The 12,304-nt window shown below is 38.7% G+C and overlaps 1 protein-coding gene across 2 annotated transcripts in view; it reads left to right on the forward strand.

The window, feature by feature from the left end:
* Positions 1–410: 410 nt before the first annotated feature.
* mcama (melanoma cell adhesion molecule a) overlaps positions 411–12,304 on the forward strand; it is a 60,821-nt gene continuing 48,927 nt past the window's right edge. For both annotated transcript variants that reach the window (XM_085470905.1, XM_085470906.1), the window contains exon 1: positions 411–717. In XM_085470905.1, coding sequence (XP_085327031.1) covers positions 654–717 — 64 coding nt within the window. In that variant the 5' untranslated portion in view covers positions 411–653. The remainder of the gene's footprint in view (positions 718–12,304) is intronic.

Below are 12,304 nucleotides of genomic sequence, written 5' to 3' on the forward strand. Positions count from 1 at the left end.
TTCCCCCTTTACACGTATTTCCTGTATGTAGGCTATTAAACAAGATATATAATCTTAATTGGTAAGCTTCATAAATGCTGGTAGGCATATTTTTGTTAAGCTGTCATTCAGAATTTATACTAAACGAGGCTAACTGCCTGCTGGCTCTAGATATGTGGCATCACTCTCATCTGGACAGCTTATTAGCATATTTTACAAAAATCTACAGCCCGGTAGCTCCTAAATTAAATTTCAGACTCCTGTATAAATAAACTTTTAACCTTGATCTAGCATTAGCGCAAAGTTAAACTGAATACAGCCAACAGGCCATGCGATTTGGCCTCAAAGGTGCGGAGGCGTGATAAGGTGGGCATATTAAACAGTGACCTTGAGGACTTTCCACCAAGAAGGAATCTATGCAGCGTGAATTTGCAGCAGAAGAAAACACCGATAAGCTCTGTGCCTCTGCCACACACGTTAAGGCCCCACAATACGAGATCCCAGCCGCACTGAGACTTTAATTGAACTCCCTCCCCTCCCCTCTCTTCTCCTCCACCCTCCCCCCGTCCTCTCTCCTCTTCTCTCCTCCGTCTCCAGCGGGCAGCTAACTTCTCGTCGACGCACCACTTGGCTTCAGTTTGTTTTGGAGTGGATACGGACAAGCAGCAAAAGACATGGCTTTCCTTCGTAGAGCGTTTCTGCTGCTGTTTCTTCAGGTCTGCCTGTTGCACGTGAGCGGTAAGTTAAAAAAAAATCGAGAAGTAAAAGAGCACGGTTTATTTTTGGTTTTGCTTTTTTTGCGCGTTTTTATCAAAGAATAAAGTTTCGTGGAGGAGTGCAGAGTTTGAATGAGAATTGGATGCGTGTCTCTTCTTGGATGCGGCGACAATTTTCGGAGCGTTTGTTTCGTTTGCTCGAGACGTTGACGTGTTTTTATGCCGCGTGCTTCTGAGGAGTTCATTATCTTATTCCGTTAACAAGCTTTTGGCTTCTGTGTTGAATTTTCATCCTCATTTTAATATAGTAATATATGAACCTCCTGGTGTTGACTTCTACACGTTTTACATGTTTTATTTTTTTTAAGTTGCTTGTCGTCTTCGTGAAACGTCGCCTTTAAAGGTGTGTTTAATTACTGCGTAATTGATACTAATTAAGCACCAAATGCGTAGCTGTAGCCCGTAGAGCTAAGCGCGTGCACGCGGGCATGCGTCGAGCGTCTGAGGAGCTCGTGTGTTATAAAACTCTTCTCGGTCTGCGAAGAAAGTTGGTAAAGGTTTAATGCGACTGCTGTGAACATCTAAAGAACCACAACACTTTATGTAGACCACAGCACCAAATTTAGAAGAGGGTTGAGTTTTCAAGGCAGGGGCATTTTGTTTTTCTTTAGTTAAAGGATGGGATAGATAAGCACAGAGCAGTGCAATGTGTTTGTTTGTTTGCTTCAGTGTCTGTATATCCTCAGCTTGTGTCATTTTAAGAGCCAGTCTGAGTTTAACTTTTGTAAATATTTTTGCAAAGGCGTGACTCATTGCCTCAGGGAGCTGTGGAGGGTTAGAAGCTGTTTATAGATCTTTTTAGTTGGGGCTTCTATGAACAATTTTCTTTGATTCTCTTGACCAGATTGGCTCAAATTGAGAAAAATACCTATAGTTTCCCGGTAGTGAAAGGTTCTCGTGTATTGTTTGTCTGGTCTGTCTGAGTACAAAATAAGACAGAGAAAAGCAGTATGCCTTAAGGACTTGGGGCTCATCAAAGCTATTCACAGGTAAGCAAACATTAGTTTAAGGTTTGAGGCTTGTTGAATAATCAATCTGCAAAGAAGTACAATACTGAATGCTTTTGTAATAACTGCAAATTCTTCCTTTTGTGCCCCTTTAAGTTACATGACATATTAAAAAACAAGGTGGGTGGACTGAAACATTTCAATTTCAATATTTTGACTTTTTTTTAAAAGGTTCAAAACAATTTGAACCTTTTTGGGTTGTTGGGTTTTGTACTGTTTGACAATTTTAGCTATTTTAAGCTTTTCCCTTGAACTGTGGAAAATTATGATGATTAATTTTTTATGGAATTTTGTAGAAGTAGTAGGTTAACTGGGGAAATACTTGAAGTTTTTGGATAGCTAACTGCAACTCTACTGTTTATCTAGCCAGTGTAGGGTAATGGCACCATGCACCTTCTCATTTTGAAGGACGTGATCAACTAGAGTGTGTTGTATATCGACGATACAGCTGTGTGCTTTCAACTTTATATTGGACTGTTAAATGCTGTACTGCTTTCATTACAGTGGCTGATCCTTTTAAATGAACATGAAAAATGAAGAAAGATAAATTATTCACCTGATATGGGTGTCTTTAAATATTTATTAGAATCATATTTGCAAAACACATTAATCAAAACTCATTAAGTCAGTTTCCCCACCCAAACCATCCGCCCTCTCGCAACTCACTTTGTCCTGACCTTATCCCTCTTTTTTTCCTTAAATCCACGTTTTTTTTACTCCATCAGCCTTGTCTTAATTGGGTTATCTCTATTTAATCCTCATCTCCCCTCTACCTCCTCTGGAGACCAAGTAAAGCTGTCTGTTTTTGGATTAGGTCATTAGCCTTTGGTAGAGACCCCGGACCCCTAAAGAGCTTCTAAACCAGCCCCTGTCAAAACTGACCTACTCCCTAATGGACCTTGAAGGGCACTTACTCGAATACAATTTGTGGCTAAAAGCATTTCTGCTGCATGGAAATGAACCCATCCTGAGCATGAGAAGAAACCCAAACATGAAGCTTTGTTGATGCACTGTATACAACCCACTATTGATTTCAGAGTCCAATGTTCATCAATATGATCATCACGTTCTGTTAAAAGAATGGGCAAGTGGTCCGGGAATGGCGGTAGAGCAGTAAATCTGAGCAGTGGCTGAGCTTTTACGATGACATTTACAGAACAGAGAGTAGGGAAAGCAGACAGGCCTTTTTAGTTAATGCTGTTATGAAATATTTCTAACCAAACAAGGTTTTATCCATCGGTGCATTTGGAGGCTCGGAGGGATCCGCTCTGAGTTTCTGTGTGTAAAATGCCTCTTGCATTCAGAAAACTGGCAGATGCTTTTATATAATATATGTTAGTGTAACAACATGTGAGTACCGCAGACTTTAGTAAGAAACTGCTGCAACTTACCTGAATAAATATTTCTTTGTGATGTTAAAATGAGCAGCTGTATCGTAGTGTACCGCTAACTGTGACATCACCCAAAGACAGTGTGCTTTGTTGACAAAGTCAGTTATTCAGCGTACCTGCTAAAAGATAGGAGGTGCTGGTTTACTGTTGCATCAACTGGTTAGTTTGTTTGTGTTGTTATTTGACTTTGGTCTTTGAAAGGGTTAGTTCAAAACTGGATTAACCTGTTAAAAAAAGGTCACACAGTGGTAGACCAGCAACTTTCATGATCTGCAGGGTGAAATGGCGATTTTTGTCAAAGAAGTCTGTTGTGTTTAAGGAGTATCGTTGTCATAATAATACAGATACTGGGAAATTCCTCAATCCTCCTCACTATTTTGGATACTACAAGAGGTAAAAAATGACAGAAAATCAGTTATAAGTGAAGAGTCAGTTAAAAAAAAGAGAGAACAGCGATGACACTATCATGCAAAAAAGGTTTTAACATAATTGCATAGTGTATTTATGACAAATATTTTAAGCTTGTCTTGGGGACTGCTAACAACGAAAAAGTCAGTATTTTTAGGTTTTCTGAGGTAGTGCTGTGCTTCTGGTGAATTGGCTCCATACTTTGTTTGCTGATGAAACACAGTTGTTAAGGTAGTCTGCCACAATTTCTGTTTGGTTGCTGGTAGACTTTTCTTAGCTTCAGTTGGGAGAAACATAATGATTTTTAGACCCAAACAGTTCTGTTATCCTGGTAAATTAACATCGTCTATTATAATGTTACAGACGTGCAGGGCTGATAACGTTCACATCCCACCTGCAAAGTTTAGCCATGGCTGTTACCTTAATGATAATTAACAGTCAGCTAATGTGGCTGTTACATAAATGCACCTTCAGGCTTGGGATGGGCACTAAGAGTACACTACCTTGTGACTCCCTGGGTTTGTAGCTATTGAGTAAATTGCTAATGCCTTGATTATACTCTGCTGCAGACAGGGACAGCTGGAGACTCAACAGATGAGTAGTCATTCCCGTTGCGCTTCTTTGAAGTCTGTCACTTGGATCGCATTGTAATTCAAATTTTCTACAAGTCCATACTGTCACAAAAAACAGGTAGGTACACAGATGTCCACACAGACCATCGCAAGCTGAAATTTACCTCACTGGGATCCGAACAGACCCACGGATAGTGTAATTAAGACTCATTGTTAAGCAATTAATGTTGCAACTGGAGCTTTATTGGCTTCTCGAAATTCCTCTTAAAGTGTTGTTAAGTGTTGTGAATGTCAACTACTGCAGATGCTAGTGAGGGGAGGGGCTGTATGAAGTTATGTGTCAACTGGAGGAGATAAAAACAGGACTGCTGCTATTAATACTGATGCAAATGAGTACCTAATCCAGTGGTCAGTATCTGAGAATCAGTGTTTTTTGCAGCCCTAATAAGAAGAGCAATTTCTTTCTAAGTACAGTGTTTCCACAGATCACCACCTACTGTGGACACCCATGCAGTTAAAACATATGCCTTCAACCTTGGAGATATTATTTATTGTTGGACCATAAAGAAGTCGAACCAAGTGTCAAAAGCAAGCTATATCAATACAATTGGTAATGTCTCAACTTATATCCTGTTTGGAAACATAACAAGAAAGCAAAGAAAAACATTGATATACTGCCCAGCTGTACCGTGAACTCGCATTGTTGTTGAAAACGATTAAGGGCACCTTCTAGAAAATGCTAAAGTTGTAAAGTTAGCCCCAAATCCCAGTTTTACTGGCCTTAGACACACTTTTCACTTGGAGGTAAACTTGAAAGTTTTCCTACAGAGCAGCTCATTCCAGCTCTAAAGAAAATTCAGTATCCAAACAATTCAGCTGCCTGTTAGGGAGTGACTCCTGATAATACCCCTATAGTATGGGTGTATCGGATAGCCGCATACTATAGGGGTGGGTTGATGTTTAAAAAGTGGTTGTATTGACATCATTTGATCAGTTTTAACATCACTTGGGGAAGAAAATCTGTTGAAGTACTACAAGTATGATGCTTAATCAAAAACAATACCATGTTGCTGGTGTTATGTGTGTTGAAGTGTTAAATGACATTAAGGTTTCTTTTTTTTCCCTTTCATATGCTTACCCACATTCAGCCTTTCTTAAATTCTTTTGGCTTTAAGCATTTTTGATAGAATTAATACACATCTGAAGGACTTTGTAATTTGTTATTTATGTGAAATATAATGAATAGATAGCAGTGGCAATTTGTCTAGCACAACTGCTGGACCAGCTCTAGTTTCAAACCCTGAAATGTAAGTGTTTCCTGGTTGTCATCATATATCATATTTTAATATCCGTGGACAGTAAGCCAATCAATCAAGCTTTCTAAAGATGTCGCCTTTAAATATTTCTCAAATTGTTGAGTTATGAAAATAATAATGTCATTTTTAGACAATAAGTGATGACCATGCAGTCCTCTACAATGTTATTTATAATTCATTGTGGTTTATATACATTTATTTATATTCTAAATATATCAGACTGTTGAATTATTAAACAGCCAATCCTGTAATTGAGACATTCAAATTCATGTTGACTCCAAGGTCATATTGAAAAATACTTGAAAATGAAAATAAATTCATAGAGATATAAATATGCTATTAAAAATGTATTTGCTGTAAATCTGCAGGTCTATTTTTGACTTCTAAGAAAATATTTTTTGCAGCATGTAGAAAAATAAAAAAGCAGTCATAATGTATCCCAGTGAGTCAGTCTTCTCTAGTAAATAATGGCTGGTCTCCCTGACCTCCTCTTCATCCGTCTCCGTGGCTGAATGCCTGGGAATGCCTACGCTTTGCTGCTGGGCTTGTCTGGATGTGGCAGGAAGTGTGCAGCTGTTGGCTGCAGTTGTCCATGTGGGATTAGTGCATTTGCCTGAGTGATAGCTAGGCATGACAGCCATATAATCTAATGTATTGGCTCATTGTTTTCATTAAAGAGAGTGTGCTGTTTGATCCCTGTAGTATTATAATGGTGACTTGCTGTAGCGTTAGGCATATGTAAGCTAATTCGGCTAACATGTAGGTCAGCACAGTGGACAATTAAATAAATACAAGCAATTGCATTAACTTTTTTTCATTACTTTAGCTAATCATTCGAACTTAAAAGCTTCTAAATAGATTGCAGGATACCTTGTGTGTTATTCCAGACTTTTAAGACATGGGGTTTGCATGTTTTGATTTAGACTATTTAAATGTTAGTAAATGTTAGGATTTTTAAGACATTTTTGACAGAAAGACTGGCACTTTCTTTAAACCTGAGTGGTTTAATTTGACTTGATATAGCTTTAGAAGTTATGAGGGGATATTGTATATGATAGTAAACCAAGCATTTTCCTTTGTTGTCGGAGAACAAAGATGATCTAAGTATCATAGTTTCCCAGAGAACATAACTATTTTTTTTTTTTTTCATTTTGAATGTGTGCCAACACCAAGACAGCAGGCTTGATACCTTTTGTTTTAAAAGGTGCTCAACCTGGCTGCTTCTCTGCTGCAAATCGACTGGAACAAAAAAAAAAAAAAAGCATTTTGCTTGAGCGCTCATTGGTGTTTGTTGTTTCAGTTTGTGGTTTGAAGCCAGTGCATGCTCTGAAGATCCAAGACATGTTTTGGGAAATCAAAGCCCTAGCTGTTTAGCTGGCAGGAACAGAGCTGACATCACCCTTAAGCCTAAATTGAAAGGTTTTTCAAGGGCCTTGTCTTGCATGTGTAGTGGATGGTTGATGTTTGAGTGGGATTTTATTTCCAACAGCTGCCTCTGTAGTTTGATCCCTATCCTTCTGGGAGGGACTCTCCTGTATCAACTACCTTTCTGGTGCTTCAGAGCTGCCCCAAAACATCCTCGCCTGGTATGTTATTTAAAGCACATCATTCACCACAGTGAGAAATCCATAAAGCGAACAATCACCTCAGAAAAGATAGGACCTCTTTTAAGAGCTAGAGACGGTTGTCTAAGCAGACTCAGTCAGGGTGAAGGATGCAGGAAATTACTCATGAGACTTAAGAAGATATGTGTCCATTCAGGAGGTAAAGAATTTGTCATACGGTTGCTTCAGAGCGTTAAACTGTTATCACACAGTGTCAGAAACATGAAAAATCTCCCCAGAAACACATTAAGTTCATTTTTTAATACTTGTTCCCTTAAAAGGCATTGCAGAATTCAGTTTTTTTCAGGAATCTTGCAGGTTCAGGTTTTTCTCGTCTTGTTGGGAGAGTGCTCAGGGGCTTTTTTCATCACACTTCTTTGACTCACAAATATTGGATTTGGCTGCATTGCTCGCACAGGATTGATTATTTCTATCCAGTACTGTAAGAGCAGTGTGAAGTGAAGTAGAGGTATATTTTACCCTGCTGGATTGGCTGTGCGGATGATGTCAGCAAAGTTAGAGCATAAGAGTTACACCTTAAGAGTTACAGTGTCCTTGCACTGTAAATCATTTCCTTATATCCTTCATGTCCACTGCAGCGTAGCACCCACAGAACTCACAAAGTAGCATTATAATTTTGCAGCGGCTTGGACTGCATTGCAAGAGTAAAAATAATAACACAGGGCAATGATGTGGTTTATACTTTGCTAGTTGTTTTGTTAACTTTGGCAAACTGTGCTTTGTTGTTGGTGATATTTGGGAGGAGTAGTCTTCCGTCGTGTGGGATGCTGCCGGCATATTTGGATATTCATCCAGGAGTATTTACCATCTCAGCTTGTGTGTGTGACATCCCTATCACTCACAGCATTGGTTATCATGTTCATTTCACCTCACTGTTGCCAATTTAACAATTTTTAATAGCTCTTTGGGGACTTTTTTTTAAAGCACCATCCTCTCTCTTCTTTTCTGTTCAGCAGTGGGGAACTGAAAAGAATACCGACATTTTCTACTGCTCGTAAATTTGTCTCTTAGTAGGCATCTGACTTGTAAATGTAGCAAAAATTATAGCAGAGACCATTTCTTTAACATTTGTGTACTGTGGCAATGTGAGACAACATCACAGTAACAAACTTGCCATACCTTGACATGTTCACATTTCTGCTTGTGGCTCTCTGGGGCCCTGCAAATATGGTATTAAGAACAACACTAGTCACAAGTTTAATCAGTCAGGGTCAAGTCCCAGCAAGAAGTCTTTCAGAGACATTCAGAAGCACCTTGCCCTGAAAAGCTGCTTCTTTTATCCCTTGAAAACGGTGCTGAAAGGCATCCTACAGGGGGAAAATTTCTTTGGTTTGAATGAGCACAAAGGAATCTTAAACTGCCTGAGAATTTCTGCAGTGGAAAATGATGATAAAGAAACAACATGCAGCTTGAAATGTTGACAGTAGCCTAAATATTTGCTTAAAATTTCCATTCACCAAGAAATGTATGATTATTTGTGACTCTCCTCCCGTGTCTTCTATAATTATGTATGTTATGTAGAATCCTCAGGATTTGATAATCATAGATACTGCATACTGTTAGTAGAATTAGTTGTAATTATAAAATAACAATTAAAAGTTTAAAATGTATCTTTTTCATAAGTAAAATATCTAAGTATTATTGAAAAAACACTGCAGGGAGTACCATAACAACTACTGGGTTCTTTGTCTTAAAATAAGACAAATTTGTAGTATTTCAGTCTTCAGCAGATTTGGCCATTTGTCTTTGAGCTGTGCCCAGGCAAAATTGGCCATCTGTACATTATGTCCCTTCATATTTAGAAGGCCCATCTGTGGGACACATGGCACTGTCTTGGGCCACAGTCCAAGTCCTGGCAGCAGTCCCTTGAGTGCCAGGGCGAGAGACGAAAAAACCCTCCAGTATTGCCTTCATTGAGAAGTCTTTCATTTCTCCTTTTCCCTCTTCTCTCCCTTTTTAGTCCACAAACAGAGCTTAAAGAGCAGCTGCACACACCTGACGCCAGTACATCGGACAAGGCACAATCTGCCGTGGGGCAACAAGCAGGGGCTCGTGTTACAGAGAAATTTTACACCACAATGGTCTTTGCCTCCTTCCCGCCTTTTTCTGAGCCATCTCCCCCCCACACCCTGTGTTCTGCACACCTCTCTCATGCCCTCTTCTTTGCTTTGTTTTTTTTAATATTTGCCAGAGCCTGGGATTATTTGCTTTGCTGTTGTTGAAATCAACAGTTCTCTCACGAGCACACACAAAGGGATGGAATTTATTCTATACTGTGCTGCATACGTTGGTTATAGAGCTTAGTTTAATTTTCAGTTTACTCTCATCTGAGTTAATCAGTAAAATCTTATGTCGGATTTTTAAAGAAATTATACTTTGGCATATGAAACATAACCTTCCACGTGGGAAGCCTAACCAAGTGACAGGAATAATTACTTCCTAACCAGAAACATGATTTGAAATCACACCAGATTGTTTTGGGATTTAGTTGTACCTTCTTTCATTCTTGGCAGTAGAATCTGATGCAAGCTAGTATATTTTATATTTCCTAGAGTTAAGCTGAGAAATTAAGATGCTTAATTTTGGACGTTGATATTAAGATTTTTGTCTTTCTGCAGCCAGCAACTTTAAAGCTTACCATCATGTCCAAATGAAGTTGGATTGTGCAGAAACTAAAGCAATATTTATATATATTAATTTTTTTCTACTGTTTGCACCATTAGGTTAGTACTAAATTATTTTATAATAGTACCTCAAGCAGCAGGCACTAAAAAAAGGATCGAGTGCCACATCTCTGGGCCAGAATTTACCCATTAATTACGAACATTGTTGCTTACAATTTGTTACAAAAGGGTCCATAAATTATTACTCCTGGAAAGTGGGAAGCAGAGATTCCCCTTGCCATCCTGCGGGGTTCAGGTGTTTGTGAAATGTGACCACAGCACTATGTCATTGGTTTTTCTGTTTTTTTTGTAATGGATATGAGCTATGATTCTTCTTCGAACAATGCAGATGTCATTAAGCTTCTTAAGTATTTGCTCAAGGCTTCCCCTCAGACCATGCCATTGTCCTAGTGAATGCCATGTCCTCTGATTTCTTTTGTTCTTTGACTTTATGTCAAACTGTCAATGCAGTCGATGTGTCTGTGGGGAAATATATTTAGAGTACCATTTAGCCCATAACCAGGATTAAGTTGCAAAGTGATATCGGCACTATATATGAGGAAAGTAACAAAATAGTAAATACATGTTACTGACAATACCTGCTGTAAGACACAAAGAGGACAAAGGCTTATGGGTTACTGATTATTGTGTCAGATACCAAAAATAAAGTGACAGTTTGACTGCTTCAGGGTGTTCATGGGTTAGTAAAGCAAGGGTAGGGACGGGTCATGGGGTCAACGGGGGTTTTCCTGCTTCCCTCTTTTTTCAGAAACAAATCAATAAGACAGTCATTCTCCGTTGTTGCTTCACGGCTAAGAAACAAATTGTCTTCAATTTGATTAACTTTACTTGTCCGTCCTCTGCTTTCGTTTTTTTATGTATTTGCTTTTTTGTATGTCATGACTTTTAGCCAACGGGACATCTTGCCATGTCGGGGCAGGTTGTCCTGTTGGCTGTTTTTTCCTCTAATATCATATCTGATATCATTATTTCTGCCTGTAGGAAACAAAGACTTGTCATAGATTTTGACAGTTTTATAACCATCAGGAAGGAAACATGGTGAAAAAAAATAACCTGCCAAATGCATTTACCATTACATTATTAGCTGTACTGTCTTTCCTTATTCATCTCCCTCCAGATAAAATGATGAGGCTCATTATGTCTGGCACTGTGCCAGTCAGTTGCCTGCCACATAAACCTGCATTCACATCTGCTAAATTAAAATGAAACCAGTCTGAATCCAGACTGACTTTGATGGTGAAAAGAAATCTCTGTGTTCAGTGTGTGCATGTGCAGATGAATATTCATGAGGACCCCAGGGCTAACCAGACAGTCTTTCATGGTTTTCGCTTCAATCTAATGGGCTGTGCCATGCCATGGATATAGCATGCATCTGGCAGTGTTGCTGTTTCTTAGGGGCTGGTTTTGACCGCCTTTTGTAACTTGTCAAAATTTCAGGGTTTCTTGTTGAATTGTTAGCGTGAAATTTGCACATTAGTGTAAGCTAACATAATAAAACACCCCCAACATTATATGCTTTGCAAAATAAAGTTTGTCTGAAGGTGTGGAGGCATGTCTGCACATGATTCTATGCATAGGGGATGAACAACATTAGAGAGTCCTGTGTCAGTCATGTCTTTTAATGTTATTCTGGCCCCTAAGGCTCAACCATCACTGCAGAGGTAAAGTGTCTGATTTAACTCACATTTCATGCTTTGAGTGGGTTTCTCCCCTTTAGCTGACTTGTAGTGCAGGCTAATTATTTTGGTCTTTTTTTGGTTGTTCAGTAAGTGGTTGCGGGGCATTTGTTGCATTTGTGTGATTGATTCCCCAGAGGGCTGATCTCTTTGTTTAAGTGTCCCTCAGGAAGCGCAAGAGAGGCAGAAAATTAAGCAATTAAGGAAAACCAACAACTACTGTTGATCGGACAGAGGAATTTGTCTAAAATGTTTCTCTACATCATTTTAACATCAGGGCCAAAATATTTATTCGCTTTCACTACCAGTTCTTCAGATTAATACTTGGTGTTTTTTTATTTTTGCATTTAAAATTTTCTTTAAAAGGTCGATTGCCTCACCAAACTAATAGTTTGTATTTCTTAAGCCTTGAGAAAATATATCTGATTTTGGTACTAAAGAGGTTGTTTTTTCAAGAATGAAAAACTTTTGCATTTTAAATGGCAAAAAAAAAAAAAACGGACTTGCAAATGTTAAATGTTGGCTAAACAAAAGACTCTTTATCTTTCCTTTAATGATTTTCCTGAAATGACTCATTTGTATTACTGGAAATGAGATTCTTGTATCTTTTTACAATCTGTGTGTGCACACTATGTGTACAGCCACCAGAAGTCATGGGGCAAATGTGTGGGAGGATTTGTAGACAGATGCCTTGCAGTGAGTGAGATGAGCTGAATTCGATTTGTAAAGGATCTAAAAATACGTATTCGAACTGAACAGAATGCCTTCCCACAGTATGAAGATGGATTAATATGAGTTTATTCGGATGAGATTTGTAGATATAACAAGAGTATTTAGGCTTTTGTTGGAACATCTTCCTGGTCTTGCTGT

The sequence above is a fragment of the Copadichromis virginalis genome, linkage group LG10 (assembly GCF_057382275.1).
Source record: "Copadichromis virginalis isolate Kocher_CV1m ecotype Utaka linkage group LG10, C_Virginalis_male_GT1.1, whole genome shotgun sequence".
In the NCBI taxonomy this organism is placed as follows: domain Eukaryota; kingdom Metazoa; phylum Chordata; class Actinopteri; order Cichliformes; family Cichlidae; genus Copadichromis; species Copadichromis virginalis.